The sequence below is a fragment of the Zosterops lateralis genome (genome assembly GCF_965231275.1).
Source record: "Zosterops lateralis genome assembly, chromosome: 5".
Lineage (NCBI taxonomy): Eukaryota > Metazoa > Chordata > Aves > Passeriformes > Zosteropidae > Zosterops > Zosterops lateralis.
Window position 1 is genome coordinate 32,352,261 of NC_139766.1, and position 17,952 is coordinate 32,370,212.

The following is a 17,952-nucleotide window of genomic DNA, read 5'->3' on the forward strand; positions in this document are numbered from 1 at the left end:
TCTGGGAAGGCAGAGTTGCAGGGGCTGTGCAAAACAGTTTGCATGGACTAAAATGCGTAACCCAGAGCTGAGAGTGAAAACTGGGGCTTCAGAGCTCTCTTGCCTGCGATGGTAATTCATCACATCATTCCTTGAATTGTGTGATTTCTCTGTTCCTTGTGGATGAGCCCTCTCTGTGCAGCCCTGCTGTGGGGATTGGAGAGTTGGTATCCTTATAGAAGCCTAGGGTTATCCTCCCAGGAAACAGGAAGCTGAAGGGAACCTGCAATCCAGGCCTCCACTGGATTAGTCTGGGGAACCAGTGGCTGTGCTGAAGGCAGTAGCCATTGATGCAGACTGAAAACAGGCATTTCTGCCCTGTCTCAGATGTATCTGAGGCACAGCAGTCTCAACCACCCATGGGCCAGAAGTCTGACCCTCAGACAGTAGGAGGCGTGTCTTCAGGCACATGTATGCTTGAAAATACAGTAAAAATTCTTGGGTTTCAGGCTCTTCTGCAAGGGAGGTATGCAGCTGTGGGAGGATGGCTGTCCCACTGGAACTGGGCTCCTGTAATTGTGCTCTGGTTGAAGTGATGAGGGTGAGGGAGGCCATGTGCCATGCGGGGAGGTGCTGGGACTGGAGACTGTAGTATTGCCACTTGCTCAAGTGGTGGGTGAAGAGTTGAGAAATAGGCTGGGGAGTGGTGGCAAAAGCAAAACTATATCAACTGTACCAGAGTATATCAACAGTAATCAAGCCCCAGAAGCAACAACAAGCCCTTGCAGTAATAGGCTGAGATAACAGTTCATGAAACAAAATCACGTTTACCTGCTCCAGAATGGAGTTGTTACTGATTTTGCTGGGAGATAAAGATTTTGTCCCTTTAAAAAACTTTGCCCCTTGCTGGGCCTGGAGTGGCTGGCTGTAGAGGGGCAAGGGAGAAGGGGCATCCCCTGCTTGCTGGATATTCTTCCCAGAAAGCACAAATCTACTTCTTCCGTCCCTATTGCTGTCCTTCCAGAATATAGACATGTTAACTGTGATAACCATGTGAATTTACCCCAGTTGTTCAAGGCAGCTGTGCTGTCTAGCCCTACTGTGGCAGGGTCTCCATGCTTCTCCATTGTCTTCTGGTTTGACTTGACTCTGTTAGCTTCCACTTGTTGGACATACATCAGGCCTCTTGAGCTGGAATTTGTTACTATAGATAGAATAGCCTAAGTTTCATTTTTGTTTCTATTTTGTTTGACAGAAAGTGAAACAACTGACAGCGTTCCAAGTGATGAAGAAAATGCAGAGGTAAGTGCTTTCTACATTTTTAGCACTTTGAACCAAGGTCTCAAGATCTATGCCCTGAGATATTTTTCCCTCTTCTCCATTGCAATTCTGTCTACCAGTGGAATATTCATTTTGGTAGTAGCTGGGGGAGAAGAGCAGACAAGGAAGGTTCAGAGCATACAGACATTTGGATGATTGTCACAGAATTAATATCTCTACAAATTAATTTATCCTCATCTGTCCAAACTAGAAGGTTAATTTGCATAATAAGATGCTCTGCACAGCCATCTAACAGTGCCAGCTAGTATGTTAACATGATGCATTGATGTTGCTGGGTAGCAAGTATTTATCTTGGTTGAAAGCTTGCTCACTTCATTTTCCTTAAATGGCACCTGAACTCATATAACAGGAGGAAATGCTTACACATATGACTGAAATGAAGCTAGAATGTTTGAGTTAGGTGGGGCAGAAAGCTTTCCTGAGCATTCAGTTGGGTATTGCTGGGTGAAAAGAATCCATGGGGAAAGTAACCTGAGCTCCACATATACAAAAACACCACTTGCCTTTTATTTTGGGGCTGCCATCAAGGTACCAGACCTGCTGATCTCCATGCGTACTTAAAGGCCAAGTGAAGCTCATTGAGAGCTCTTGGATGCCCTGTGCTCCAGCTGCATTTTTTGCATAAGGCCTTTTGCAAAGCTGTCTCCTGCTGTGTCCCCCACCAAAAGCTGTCTGAATCCTCCTTCTTGGAGGACCACCAGTTGTGTATCTGTATAACAACATGGCTAAGCCACTTGGTCTCTGGTGCCTTGGCTGGGGTGGTACCCATATGTAGACTGCCGGTAGTGACTCCACAGACCTCCTTCAATAGAACATATCATTGCAGCATCTGTGGTGGGCAAACAACTGGATGCTCATCTTCCTTTGATTAACTTCTTCCCTGTGATGAGGGATGTACTGTCAAGTGACAGTGGTTTCCCAGCAGCCTCACCTGTATTGCTAGTTTGGGTAGTGTTGGGTTTCTGTGCCTGCCTCTTGGCAGGAAGATGCTCTCTCTGGTAAGAGAGGAGGCATTACCATTTGGAGTTCTAAATGTCTGCATCCATTTTTTGTCTCTGACATTCTGGGAATAAGGCCTTTATTTTTTGTTCAGAAGAGCAGATAGTGCCTCTTGAGTGCTGGAGAGCCAACAAAATTTAAGCACAGGAATTTAAGCACCTTCAGAAAAGGAGATATGGCTGAGAGCAAAGACATCCTAAGCCAGTGGCTAGAGGCTCAGGCTCTTAGAGGTGGGATAATTCCTGTGCAATTTGTGGCTATTTCTATCTTCATCTTGTTACTTGGAGTACTTCACGAAGTTGCCTTCACTTATACAGTGTTCTCTTCTTTCTTCCCCATTTCTAGGGACGACTTCATTGGCAGAAAAAAAACATTGAAGGCAAACAGTATCTCAGCAATCTAGGAATGAGGAACACTTCTCATATGCTTCCCAGCATGGCAACTTTTGTAGCCAACAAGCCTGACCTCCAAGTCACCGTCAAAGAAGAAAGCTGCCCACTGCCTTACAATAGCTCCTGGCCTCCTTTCCCAGACATCCCTCTGCCACAAGTAGTGTCCACAGCCTCCACAAGCAGCAGCCAGCCAGACCGTGAGACACGGGCCAGCGTCATCAAGAAAACATCAGACATCACCCAGTCAAGAGTTAAGAGCTGCTAAGCTTTTGACAGTGTGGTTTTTTAGCTTTGTTTTGTTTGGTTTTGTATTTTACGTTTCTCTAAGAGAGGTTCATCCCTTGACGCACACGAGACAAACCCTAAGGTAAAGCCTTGGCAATATAAAGCATTGCAGTGTCTGACTCCAGTGCCGGAGTGTTTTTAACTCAGGACTCCAGCAGTCAGTGTGTATACATGAATCCATATTTCCAAGGTTGCTACATAGGAAAAGAACCCAAGAACTTTGGCCCAGTCACAGGTTCCAGTGTTTCATAAGAGGACCAACTGACCACAAGGGAAGTGGTGCTGCTGCGCTTCTTGCTGTCAAGGCTGTGATGGAACTGAAAGCCTCAGAATGGGAGAGAAAATGTGAACTAGCTGGAATATTTTTAAATAAAGAAAAATCTATTGTGAATATTGTACATAGTGCAGTACTAGCAAAGTTGCAGTCTGCTTCTGCACCTTATTAAGAAAGCACTTACAAAAGGCCTTTTATTACCTTGCTCTACTTAATGGCACATTGAAGGTCCCTCTCCACCTGTATTCTTTTCCAAGGCTGTTCTTGCTAAAGTGTCTTTAAAGAATAGAGGAAGAGAAAGGAAACTAAAACTTTCCATGTGGATTTCATACGTTCTGAGACTGCTTTCATCATGTTTGTTTCTAATCTGCTATGCTTGAATGCCGCGTGGTACAATAGAAAAAAGAAAAGAAACTTATTACAGAGATATTATGCAAATTCCCAGATTTAAAAAAGAAGAAAAATACTCTAATTCTAACCAGAGCAAGCTTTTTTATTTTTTATACAGGGGAATATTTTATTCAAAGTAAAATTCTAAAGTGAATATAATTTTTTTTAATCTTTTCTACAGCAAAATTTATAATTTTAAGATTCAGTCCTTGGTTATCAGCAGTTATGACATCCTTGTGGCACATTTTTTTTTTTAATTTTGTAAAGGTGAAATAGCTTTTATGAGCTCATGTAGCAATCAGATTATCCTGTGGATTGATAATAAATATGGTATATAGTTAAATTTTTAATAATCCTCTTGTTTGTCTCATTTTTAATCTTTCAGAAGCCCCAGATGGCATGGGTTTGATAGGTGAATGTGACCTCTCAGAGTGAGCAATTAGCAAAAGCTGCCTTCACAATTTCTGGAGCACCCATCCCAGAGGATGGGAAGTGCTGTGCTTGAGGGAGCTCGAGGTGGAAAGAGTAACTAGAACTCAAAGGTGACTTATTCAAGTTTGGCCTCAAATGTAGAGACTGGGAGCTGGAGCGGCTGTTACTCCATGGCTGGGCTTTGAACAAGTTACCTCAAGGAAGGGATCTTGTCAAAGTCCATCCCCCTCCCAGTGCAAGCTCCTCTGCACTTCCCCCATTCCTCATAGAGCTCCATGTGGCTTGCTTGCAGTTTCTTTGTCTGGAAAAATCTCATTTTGCAGTTTCAACCAATTAATGGAATGAATCAGAAATCAAATTAGCATTGTCCAGGGCTTTCAACATTACTACGTGATGGCAAGTCCTGATTCCTGGAAAGCTGTGGTTTATGTAAGTAAGGGCACAAAATGACTTGCACGGTTGTAGTGGTGGGCAGGCTGTGTCCATTGCAAAGGGCTGGGCATTTTGGGCTGGCACAGACAGAAATTGAGAGCTCTCACCCTTTTGCAGTTTTTTAAGCTGTTGGAAGTGACACAGATTGATTCAGGTACATAAAATCTGTGGACAGAGTGCCCTTCAGATGTGATTACCATTCTCATACCAGCCTGACAGGTGTGTGAGCTGAGAGCAGAGTATATTGGGCTGATGAGCAATAACATGCAAAAAAATGGCTGTGTCACAGGGAGTTATGCTAGCTGGCTATTGGAAAGGGAAAATAAACAGAAGAATTTTGCTGTTTTCTTAACCTGATCCTACAGTTCCAAGTTTCATCACAGTCAATGTGAAACTTGTAATTTTGTCACCCACTGCCCGGTGGCCTGGAGAGACAAGGTTAGAGCTTTGGTTAGAGTTGAGAGTAAGGGAATGCCCAAACAGTATTTGGAGTGGAACTGAAAACTTGCAAGGGTAAAAGTTATGTATGTAAACTGCCTAGTTTTTGTCCCTTTCATTTGGTCATGCATTTGCCTTTCCAGTTTCTAGTTTCCAAGGCTTATTCAGGTGCCTACAAGGAGCCTGACCCCCAACAGGGCTGCCAGAGCAGAGTGAGGGCTGAGCTGCCTTTTCTGTGTGTCGTGCCTGACTTACCTTCAGTAAGCCCAGCTGGTCACTGGGATCAGAAGATGGTTGTCCAAGGGCTGCCTGGGGTATACAAATGTTTGTTTGCAAAATAAGAGCTACCACTTGCAAGGAAAAGAATTTGCTGCTCTTAGCATCACCTATCTGAAACAGGAGTAGGCAGCAGGGAAAGGCAGGCACCTTCAGCTTAACCCATGCACTTTATTTACATAGTTGAAGAAAGTTACACAATCACATCTCACCTCTGGTCATTCCATGTAAGTGTCACACCAGCATGCAGGTGGCCAGACAACCTGGCTTACTCTCCCCTTGATCCTGCAAGGAGGGCAGCTGAGCTGCAAAACTACTGATTCCCCACCCCGCTCCAGTAGCTGAGCAATAGGAGACACACACACACACTCCCCTCTGGGAATAGTGTGTATGCTTGGCAAAATCCCCTCTTCCCAGGGCTTCTGTGTTTGGAACTTTTCCAAGAGGTATCCAAACATAGGAGTTACAATATGTATCCATAACACTGATCTATCAAAGACTATACACCTTGCAAAGAATGTGTATAGGTGGGTCCCTTCAACCCTCAGCAACATGCTCAGATCAAATGCACTGTGGTGTATTGATGTAATGCAACAGAGGATTTCTTTGGGCTGGAACATCAGACCTCCATTCTGAAAAGGGTTCAATTGCATTTGTTACCTGTGCTTGCACAAAGTCATAAAAACCATCCAGTCTTTGATAGCATAACTGCCAGTTCAGCTCTGAAACACTGGAAACCAGGTGCCTGTCCATTATCACTACAAGCAATACCCAGTTAATCTTGTGCAATTCTGTGGTGTGTTCAGCCAACATGCCTGCAGGATTCTCTGATGGGAGGCTGGGAGGAAGGTAGGGGAAAGCAGTTGAGGGAAGCTGAGTTGGATCTATTCCAGGGAAGCTAAGACCAGTCAAATTTTTTGCAGGAGAGTTTATGAATGATTATAATTTTTTTTCTTGGTTTGGAAGGGGTCAAGACTACTACTGAAGGACTCCTGTGAAGGTAGGATCACCCTTTCCATAACTCAGCTGAAGTAATGGGAAAAATGAAGGAGAGCATGAAAAAAAAAACAACCCTCATGTTTCCAAGCATAAGTTTATCCAGGTGTGCTTATGAGTCATAAAATATTACAATTCAGGTTCCTGCTGGACACCCTCCTGGAGCCTGGCAATAGTCTCACACACAAAGATATTCAAAATTAGTCTAGGTGAGTCACCTCAAAATTTCCCAGGACCAGGCCCTTATTCTTTTTTCTCCCAGCAGGTAGGGATGGCCTCAGTTCCTGTTTGCACGTCAGCGGTGGCCACCCTGTTCCCTCCCCTGCCTGCACGCATCAGCATCCACACAGGCAGGGAAGCGTGGTGTACAACCTGATGCATTGCAGCTTTCTTGGGAGTTCCTGGGAGGCAGTAGCTGTGCATAACCTGAATATCTCTTCCCCACAGGACTGCAAAATACATTCATTCTGCATTGGGATAAATGGGAGAAAGATGTTTCTGTAGGAAGTGTGAAAATTGTCCATGCCAGTGCATGCTTTGACTTTCCTCGGGATCCTTGGAATCACCAAGGTTTACTGAAGGGTTTCTGCCTGGGGTAACAAAAAACAGCTGGGTCTTTAAATTGTTCCACTCTCACCCAAGATGTGTCTCTTTCTTTCTCGTTTCTCTTCCCCTCTGCTTGCAGCTGGAGCTTCACCCAAGTTTAGAAAAGGTACTGCTACATATCCTTTCCTCCAGTCTCTCCCTTCCTTTCACTAGCTTGGGTTGGACACCAGATAGGAGAGCCAAGAGTTGGCTGTGGCATGGCACTGTGTGATGGTGGCCTTGGAAGGAGGTGGACTAGGGCCAGGGGCTGGGACACCCATCTCACATCCTTAGATGCCTCAGGAAAACACTCTCTGCCCCTGTGCCCCTTCTGGCACCATCCCACTTGATAGTGCAAGTGACAAGCTGGGTTGGCTTCCTCCCTGCTGCCTCAGCTTAGCTGCTTTTACAGTCTGTCTGTTAATTACTTCGCCGACTGGATTTATTACAAGGGGCTAGTGAAGGGATTGCTGGCACATGCAATGGTTTCTTAAGCTGGAGAGTGTGCACTGTCTCCCTGCCTGATGCTACAGCAGAAGAAGCAGCTCGGTGACCTTTCTGGTGAGTGCTTTGAGGGGGATTTCCACCTCTGCAGTAACAGCAGCAGGTGCACAATGTTTCTGTCAACAAGAATGAAAATAGTAGTGGGGAGGAAGGAAACCATGAGGACCACAAAATGGTGCTTTGCCCAGGACTCCAGACTTTCTGAGGACGCAAAGGCAGTTGCACAAAGGCTTGGGATGCATGAAATTCAGCTGTGGTACATTACAGCTCTTCAAATGAGCTTTTTTTTCTCTGTGTGGCAGCTTTAAATAACTCAGCAAAGTCACAGAAATCCCTAGCAAAGTTTGGTGTATTACTTTCTGGTGAGTAGCTGATGATAGGTAGCTCCTTTAGGCTAGTTCTGCTCATAATTACACACCCATGGTCTAATAATTCAGAAGCAGCTAAAAGGTGTGTTGCCAAGTTTCTCGCTGCTCCAACTCCAATCACTGCCCAGCCTGCTCAGTGAATTTGTGTTCAGAGCTAATTTTGGACTGGTGTCAGAAGGTGAAATGTCAGTGGAAATAGCTCCTTGTTTTGTACAGGCTAGTATTGGTGTAGAGAGAATGGAGAGGAATCTGAGTCACTGATTTTATTTTAATTTTGTAAGGAGCACCTCTCTCAGGCCTTTGTGCTGTAACTGTTCTCTGGAGAACACTTGATAGCGCCTGCTGTGGTACTGCCTTCATTCCCTTCACTCTTTTGAGGTATGGTTTCTCAGCTGATTTATACATCCTGCCCTTTAAACTTAGTGCCTTTGTAAATGTTTCTCTAGACTGTTTCTTAGGAGAAGGTGAACTTCTAAGGTGTCCAAACCCAGGCAGCATGATGGGGATTTGCCAAGGTGCTACATTATTAACCCCTCACAGTTTCTGTCCTGTAACGTGGGTGAGCAGCAGGAAGTTGGGCGGGTGCTATGTGCCCGTTTAAAGATGTTATCTCTCACAGTCAGTGTTGTCAAGTTTCTGTTTTCGGTAGTATTTTTACTCTCAGGCAATTTATTTTCATGCCTTTTTTTTTTTTTTTTTTTTTAAGAACTTAAAAAATTGCTGCCACACAAGTCACTGCAACACTTTAAAGGCCTTTTTTTCCTGTTGCACATGACAAGGCACGGGTCTGTCAGATCCAGCAGCTGGGATACTTTTCTGAATACAGTTCTCCTGAGGGCAAGAAAATATAGACATATAAATAGGGACGTGGGCTTGTTTCTGTTGCAAGCCCTCGAGAGCTGATGGTTGTTAAAGTGTGTTTTAGTGCCTGTGGTGGGATCTGTCTCAGTACCCCGGGAGGCTTCCAGGTGGTCAAGATATTTGTATGCACATTCAGCCACCTAAATATTTGTGGGGCTGCTGCAGCCCAGCCCAACTCCTCCCGCCTTCATTTTTGTTTTCCGTTTGGTTTCCCTTCACATCTTTAGTTCCTTTAGCCAGGTTTCAGCCATTTCACATGTGCACTGTGTGATTCCTGCAGCTGGAGTCTGCCTCCCATCCTTTCCAGTCTGGTCCTTCTTCATCCCTCCTCCCTGGCTGCCTTCCTGCCCTCTTCCGCCACCAATCTGTAGGGCCCTGCCAAGACCTCTCACCCCACACTCCAATTTTCCCCAGCTGTATGACTTGGTGCTTTCATCCTCTCGTAAGAGGCCTCCAGCAGTGCTCTGGGCATCTGTAGGGAATATTTCAATCCTCTACCGTCCTTTGCACAGTGTGCTGGTTTTGGCTGGGGCCAAAGTGTTGGACTAAATGAACTTAGTGGACATTCTGTGGACACTTTATGGACATTTTGCAGGGGTGGTCCTAAGGGAATGATATTTCTATTTGTCAAAGGATGAGAAGGGGGTGATGGTTAATTAGGATGTATTGCGTACTGTGAGACCTAAGCATGACATAAATGGTGTGGGATAAGGAGTGGAGAATGTGCTGGTTTGGGCTGGGGTAGAGTTGATTTTCTTCATAGTACTAGGAGGAGGCTATGTTTTGAATTTTGAACCAGAATTGCCCGTTGTGCCACCTAAGCTTTTTTGCCTCCAGTGGATAGCCACACGGTGGAAGAGGATAAACCAATTCACAGGGATTGCATAAAACAAGGCATGGGGCAGCCCTGAGTCACCAGTGTGGGGCTTTCCCCTACCCCAAAACACTGCCTTGCTCCTCCCAGTGCAGGTCATGGAGCACAAGCTGGGGGGGTGGGCTCCCACCCACCTGCACAGCCCATGTTCCTTTAGGGGTATGTGCTGCATGTTCCCATGGGGTGCTGTGGGTGCATCCCATTGTGCACAGCCACATCCCTGCTGGCATGAGGGCAGAGAACCCTGCAGATGATGCCATTCAAAATGTCTTTCCCTCAAAGCCATTTGTTTCCCTGAAGGCTTCTCTGCCCGGCACATGCGGTGTGACTCATTCTTGTATTTGCACTTTTTGCAGCTTCCTTTGGCGTTTGCCATACTTTGCTGGAGAAAATGAGATAATTCCTGTTTTGCTGGAAGGCCTTACAGTGCCATGGCTCAGTGCATTTTGAGAGAATATTGCTACTCCGGTGACTGCTGTTTTGAGACACGAATTTCTTGGTATCACAGAGACACTTTGTGAGCATTTGATGTTTATTGGTAGAGGAAAATTTACAGGGAAAATGTAAATGATGGGCACGAGCAAAGCTGATTACAAGACCTCTTCATGAGCATTTCAAAGGGTTCTTTTAAAATTAATTATACAAAATTAATTATATAGAATAATAGATTCTCCTGAGGTTGAAGGGACCCACCAGGACCATCAAAATCCAACTTCTGGCCCTGCACAGGACAGCCCCAAGAGTCACACCATGTACCTGACAGCATTGTCCAAACACTTCTTGAGCTCTGTCAGGCTGGTGCTGTGATTCACTTCCCTGGGAAGCCTGTTCCAGCGCCCAACCACCCTCTGGGTGAAGAACCTTTTCCTGATATTTAGCCTAAACCTTCCCTGGCACAGCTTCCTGCCACTCCCATTGGTCCTGTCACTGGTCATCACAGAGAAGACATCACTGCCTGACTGCTTCCCTTCCCAAGGAAGCTGTAGACCATGACAAGATTTCCCCTCAGTCTCCTCCAGGCTGAACAGACCAATTGACCTCAGCCACTCCTCACATGGCTTCCCCTCGAGGCCTTTCTACATAGAATGAATAGTTCTAAAATTAATTGTGTGTAGATGTGGCACTTAGGGATATGGTTTAGTGGTGAGATTAACAGTTTTAGCTTAATGGCTGGACTTATGATCTAGGAGTAAATGATTCTATGGCTAAAATATAAGTGCAAGTTTTCTGAAAGAAAAAAAAAATTGAAATATCAGTTTAGGATCAGTTACCTAGAGACCAACAACCCACTCTGCCATGCCTGGCCCCTCAGCTATTCTGGGGAGTCTGCCTGGGCACTCACATGCCCTGTGTCAGGCTGAGTACACCCTCCCTTGGGGAATGCACCCAGATGTCCCAGCCAGCTCCTGCCACAGCTGAAGAGTCAGTGTGGTGCTCCCAACTGGCACAGCAACTGGTAAATGTGAGCTGGAGAGGTTACAACACTGTGACACTTCACACAGCCAAGTGGCCACCTCTGCTGAAGTTATCCTCACCTGAGCTTGTTCATTTTATCGTTTTATACTTTCAGGTTCCAGATGAGATAGAAGAAAAGCAAAACTAGAGCAGCACGACAAATAACATGGAATTACATTTACGCCAAGTCTGCATTTATTCAGGGAAATCTGGTTAACTGGGTTCTAAATAGTTTTACTTAAATCTCTTACGTTTCCACTGGAATAAGGTTTTTAAAAGCAGACAGATGATACTAAATCAAGTTCACTGCAGGCTTAGCTGGAGGAACAAGCTATCCCATCTCACTGATCCACTCTGACTGTGTGCAGCAAATGCTAATTTGAGGTAACATAGCCTTGATGAAGGAAAAAAAGGGATTAGCTAAAGGAACATCCATCCCAGTGAGTCAGGGTGATGTGATTTTTATTTAGATGCTTTAATTAACCAAACACCATCTTCTTGTGTAAAGAAGCTTTTTGCTGCTCTGTGGGACTCAGAGCATTCAGGTGCAGGACAGCAGTATCCGAGGCCACTTCATCAGAATTATTACCCCTCTCACTATCTGTGCACATAATCACCACAGTCCCCCCAAGCTGAAACAATGTCCCAGCTGGGTCACCTCAGGTGAAGCCAACAGAATGTGCACTGGCTTGCCTTCCCTTGGCAGCAGCACAAACATCCCCAACAGCACACTGGGCACTGGTGCCCATGGCCAGATGCATGCTGTCCAGCAGCACCCTCTAGACAAGAGGTGCTTTTTGTCTCCTGTGCTAAATGACACACAGTGCCCAGCCATTCAATTGCCTTACAAAAGAAAGCCTGGTCTCAGCAGGCGTGAAGCTGCCCGGGTAATTTTGGTCCTCCTTTGGATGTTCTTTCATGTGCTAACTTGAAGTAAGTTGGTACAAAGATAGGCTTCAGCTTCAAAGAGCAGTGTGAGGAAGTGCAAGCTGCCTGCCCCAAGCCAGTTGCCCCCAGTGGAAGAGGCAAAGGCACGTCAGGTATGAATCCAAGGCTCCAGATGGATCTGTACCCTACTGCAGACCAAGGATGGAGGAAAAGGCTGCTTGAGGGTTTCTGGAGAAGTGCTGTCATGGGATCTGGGGAAGGATGTCTGGCCTAGTACCTCTGTTACTTTTTCCATAGGCTTTTGTTGACCTGGAGACAAGAACATGGTTTGTCCCTTAGAGCTGCAACAGCTCTCATGTTGTATATCCCTAAATATGTGCTAAGTGACCCCTCAAGTTCCTTGTTAGTACAGAGACAGCAACAATATCCTCCAGGATATCCCCACATCAGCTCAGATGCTGGATCAGGGGTGCAGGGCCTGAATGGCCATACCCTGATGTCCAGAGGGCTCAGGCTGTGGGAACTGCTGTAACTCACAAGCCAGCTGCACTTTTCCTAGACATCTCTCCTTGCAGCAAACCAGGTTCTGTTTGGCCAAAGCTCAGGCTACCCTTCTGAATGTTGTGTCAGTTTAAAAAGAGTGGGACCCCTCTTTTTTGGAAGGGTAAATTATGCTCTTGAATAAAAAATTGTGCCAAATTTATGCTGAGAATTTTATCTGCCTAATAAAATTTATATGCGCTAGTTGAGGCCAGTTCTTCTGGATTTTTGGCAGAGGCCAAATTGTTGAAGATCTTACTCTTAGTAGTGTCCGTGGCCTTCAGCTTCGTTTGAAGATCTTTTACATGCTCCTTATTGTAGCAGCAGCACCTTTCACAGAGTTCAGAGCCCTTCATTCAGGCAGTAATGTCCTTCAGCTGACAATCTGCACACCTTCTTATGCATCCAGAAAATGCCAGTGGCTGATTTTGCCACATTGCTGCTCTGAAAACTCATACTTGATTGTTTCTACAATGGGAACCCCACAGTCTCTATCATCTCTTCTTTCCAGGATCCAGGGCAGAGCCTGCCCATCTTGTTGCCAAGCTGCCTATCTTCATGCTTACAAAAAAAAGAAAAGTATAAATACTTCAGCAACTTTTTAAAATATGAAATGTTATTCCTCTCTGACCCCATTTCTATTCAAAATCCTGTCAAACTGGAGGTCTCCTGTGAATATGGGTGCAGTACTGCCCAACAGCATTGATCTCAACTCCATTTTTGTCACAACTGGGCAGCAGTTTTGCAGAACTCCAGCCACATCTTCCACTGAGACTGCACTCTCATTCTGCTTTTCTATATCTCTGGTAGTTATTTCTGCTCTGCTTGGAGTGAAACTCCTTTTTTCATTGCTTTCCCTGACTGAGTAAATATGTACTCAGTGCCATGACATTGTTCTTTGGGCTTGGGCTGTTTCCAGCTGATTAATTATTACAGCCATGCAGCAGTTTTTACAACAGGAGGACGGGGATGTGCGTCAGATTGCTGGCCTGAATGGACCAGTATCCTGTCTCCAAGATTTTGGATAAGTATTTGGACAAGATTATTGGAGCCAGGGCAAGTGAATTTGCCTTGCCAGAGTGAATTTGTCCTTGGTAAATCCTCCTGCCATTTGCTAATCAGCATTTTGAAGCGTTTGTGAGCTGAAGGTTGTATCCAAAGGATTATTTAATCTCAATGGATACTACTTGCACAAATGGGTGCTATGATATTCCCTGGCAATGCGTTTCTTCATCCAGATATATGTTGTGTAAAGAAGTATTGCTCTTCAACTGCTTCAGAGGAATTGCCGGATAATTTAACCATAAAACAAGCATTCTGATTTTGTCAGATATACAGGCTAGGAAAGTGATGATGTGCCCCTATATTTTCACATTTCCCAGAACAACGTGTTCACATGGTTTGGGAACATGTCACATCTCAGTTACCTGGGCAAAGGCATTAGCGAGGGACAGTGTTCAGCGACACTCCCTGGGCACACATTACTGGTGCCACCTCTGCAGGAGCCCAGATGAGACCTACAAAAATTGGGTTTACTGGGTCACTGGGCCACTAAATGGAGACAAGTAGTTGCCATTCCTCAGTGGTGCTCCCAGGAGAAGGGCAGTCAGGGAGGGTAAGCTGGCATGAGCGGTGCTTTCAGACTTGAGCAGCTGAGCATGAGCCACTGCATAACCCATCCCTGCTGCTCCTGGAAGCATTCTGGAGCTGCCTGCCATTGTGCTCCCTGCCTGACCATGGCTATGGCACTCTGCAAAGAGACAGCCCATGCAAATGTCTTGCACATCTGTATTTCCAGCCATGCAAAGAAAAAAAGCCCATTGTGTGCAATGAACAAACCTGTATTTGAAGGGTTTTAAAAAGCTGTTCTTTCAAACCACTGTCTGGTTTTCACTGAGGATTGTTACTTTCTTTCAAAGAGGAAGCAGGTGCTTAGAAAGGATTTGTTTTTGCAGTGAGGGGAAATTGCAGCACACTTGACCATAGCTTGGCCCTACTTTGCCTGGCCCAGCAGGCCGTGTGGCCAGCAGAGCTGTGTGTTGTCAGCAGAGCTGTGTGTGCTGAGCCTGTGGGCTGGCAGCAGCCAGCACCCCTCCCCTGCCAGCCTGGGCACAGGCACAAGTGTTCACACCTGTGTGTACCTGTGCCTGCACACAGGCTGTCCCCACAGTGTCATGGGCAGCAGACTCTCTTCACCTTTTACTGCTTGATAAAAAACAGAGACAAAAGAGAAATTTCTGTGGTGACAAACCAGGCATGGAAACAAGTGTCACTGTCATTCAGGGCCCCCTGAACTTGGGGAGTCTTGCAAGCTTTAGCCAAAAGCCTAGACTTGACAGGGATGTGACGGGAGAGAAGAGGAAGGTAATACTGAATGGTTTCTCTGTCCTTCTCTTTGGTGACCCTTTCTTTCCTACTTGAGTGAAAGTGGCCACTGGGTTGAGAAGCTTTTAAGCAGGATTTACTAACTGCTATGCCACCTGCTTCTCCACAAACCTGACAGAATCCAATTTCTTTTCTTCTTATTCACAGGCTTCTCAAAGAAATAAACACAGGTAACCAGAGTTTTAACCAGAGATTTATTTCATCTCACCAATACTTTTGATTTATTTCATCTCACCAATACTTTGACCATTTCAGAGCTGTTGTGGATGAAATGCTGCTTCATTACACAGGCATTTCTCACAAATGTGGGGAGAGCTCCCACTATCCACCCTCACCTTCCATCACAGGGTTTGCCTGTGTGCTGAGCCAGGGTGGCCACGGTGTCTGTGCCCAGACAGATGCCCCGTGTGGCCTTGGGCATTGCAGTGAGAAGGAGCATGCTGAACAGCAGCTGATTCCCAGGCTGTCTGCTGACAGTGACTCTCAGGGCAGGGCCAGCACAGGGTTGGAGAGTAGGGCCCGGCTCCCTCTGGACATGCCATGCCTGGAATTGCTCAATGCAGGGGCTGCCTGGCCATGGCTTGGGGCAGGTGCAGTGTGCTCACCCTCCTTCCCCTCCAGCAGCCTTTGCACAGGCCTGCTGAATGGATGGGAAGAGAGAAAAGAAACAGGAACTTCTCTTTGGAATCACATCATCCCAAAACTGAGAGAAGAAGCGAAAGTTAAATAAAAGGGACTGTTTTTAGCAAAGGCTGTTGAACTTCCTAACCTCGCAGTGAGCAGTTCCCATGTAACAGTCTGTGGAGGCATGGCTCGATTCAGTGCAACAGCTTCAGCTCCATATTTCCTGTCACTAATTTGTATTAATTACAAGCTGGCATTATATGAAACATTCTCTTGTTGTCTTCTAGTGTGGAGGGAAATCTCAGACTACCTCTAGAGTGAAATTTAGCGAAAAAGTATTAAAGTCTCGGTTTCTGAGTTACTAGGGAAGCATTAGATGAAAGTAGGTGCAGCTTTCTACACCCACTGTGGTTAGTATGACATATCACATACTTATCCTAGCCCAAAAAGAAACAGACCTTGACAATTTTTCGATGCCTGCATCTCTCAAAAAACTCTGGCACAGTAGAAGCGCAGGCCTGATCTTCAGATGAATGGTTCATAAAACTTTCACTTGTAAAGGCTGAGAGCAGCATGGACACACTCAGTAGGACTTTCAAAAGTGGGCAGGTGGTAAGGTTGAATGGTAAGTCAGGAAGATTCTAGCACCACTCTACTGCAAATCTAGCTTGAAATCCTATTAAACTCTTGGAAGACAACATGTTAGCAGATACCTTTGACCTCATAGGTACCACCAGGCACTTGCCAACTCTGCTCCAGTGGGAAAAGAACCCTGATATTTCCTCACTTCATGATTGCATGTCCCAGATGTGGTCAAAACCAATTCTGATCGAAAGAGGTAACCTTTTCTTTTCAGATTGCAAAAGGGAATAAAATGGGATAGCCACAAGCATTGTTCTGTAGTGTATATGACTAATCCATGAAAGATGCACAGAGTTACAATTTCTGTGGGCAAATAAATTGAAACTATGGCATGCTCCCCCATAGCTTCCATAAAGTAAAATTTTATTGTGATCCAGGAGTCAAAAAGCAGTGTCTTCTCTCAGAGAGACTCAGGATAAAGATATTTCTTGAAATATCATTGAAAACTACTCTACTGGGCAGTTGATAAGCTTCCCATCCTCAGGATGATATTCACATCTGTTGCTCTAGTAATAAGAAAGCATTTCATATTTCTTAGACAAAACTAGGCTAAGATGGAATTATAGCTGGGAGCATATTAATAAGTAAAACATATTACAGGACTGTAGCAATTATCTATCAAAACAAAATATGTTAAAACTCAAGAAAAATCAGACCTGCAGGTAAATTTAAATGGAAATGTAAATACATGAACACAGAGAGATACAGGCAGCCAAGCATGGCAGGGGTGATGGTGCCTCTGTGGGCATGGTGTCAGTCCAACTCCACAATTTTGGGGCAGCACCTCATAGGATATAACCTGTTTCATCTGCTGTGTCTTTACCTGAGTGCCCTGGGGTCTTGTTCTTACACCATTTTACCTCCATCTAAATGAAAGTATAAGTGAAAAATGGTGCTGATTTGTTTTCATCAGGTCTAGATATTACCCTGGAACTCTTTCCCTTTAGTTGCTATAGAGATTAGAGTGTGTCAGTCCAAAACTCCAAACTTATTATTAGTTCTATAAAAGGTCATACCACCATAAGATCCTGCCTTACCCCATCTTTAGCTTTCCAAGCATGCTGCCAGATTGACTTTTTATAAATTTATAAAGCAGTTATATCATCTCTTCATTTTAAAAAGAAGTTATATCCCCCTGGTATTCATAGGAAGATAGACACCAGATCTCTTATTTTCTGATTTCTAGACACAGCTTACAATTGGTTAGACAACATGCCTAGTTAATGGATCCCTCACCCAAATATTTAATCTTGGCTCTAGTTACTGACAGCAATTCTGCCTAATTCATACCTAAGGAGCCAGAACCACCAGCCATCCCCCAGCTCCAGTTCTGCCTACTGGCTGAGGAATAGCCTTTCCCCCTCACACAGAGATTTCTTTAAACCCAAGCCTGTAAATAAACTACTTTGAAGTTGGAGTTTCATGTCATTTTTAGGTCAGACTGAAAAATGCTTCTGGTAGCAATATAAAACCTCCCCACGCTCCTTTCATTTCAGCTGAGTTTAAAAGAGATCTCATCCATGTTGTTCATGTAAAAAAGGTCTCACTCCCTCTCTTAAGTGGTTTGATGGGGTTTTACATCTCTATGTGATCTGCAGGGATTTTTTCTGGGCATGTACATAGCGCCTGCTGTCCCTGGGGCAGGTAAGCAGAGCTGCTTCTTGACTCTCGGGCTTCGCTTCAGCTCCTTTCTTAGAAAGTACAAGCCATGCAGAAAACCTTGCTGAAAAGTCACTGCATGCCTTAGAAAGTGAAAAACCTGCTCTTAGGCAGGGCCTGAAAGTCTGACAGTTAGCATTGCACTCTGAAAGCTCAGAGGTGATGGAGCTCCCCACAGCCCTTGGGAGGCAGTGGGTGGATGCAGAACACCCCAGTCCCACCCCTCTGGCCTCCTGTGGCTTCAATTAGTAAGCAATTAGTGAGCAACCATCATGCAGTTTAACCTCATATTATGTTATGCAGCAGAGACTGTTTAAAAATAGGTTTCTTGGT

At 45.1% G+C, this 17,952-nt stretch overlaps 1 protein-coding gene across 10 annotated transcripts in view; it reads left to right on the top strand.

Annotated features, from left to right (window-relative positions):
• Window positions 1-4,013, top strand: part of IRF2 (interferon regulatory factor 2) — a 39,814-nt gene extending 35,801 nt beyond the window's left edge. For all 10 annotated transcript variants that reach the window (XM_083861932.1, XM_083861940.1, XM_083861939.1 and 7 more), the window contains 2 exons: window positions 1,235-1,281; window positions 2,665-4,013. In XM_083861932.1, coding sequence (XP_083718058.1) covers window positions 1,235-1,281; window positions 2,665-2,976 — 359 coding nt within the window. In that variant the 3' untranslated portion in view covers window positions 2,977-4,013. The remainder of the gene's footprint in view (window positions 1-1,234; window positions 1,282-2,664) is intronic.
• The last annotated feature ends 13,939 nt before the right edge of the window (window positions 4,014-17,952 follow it).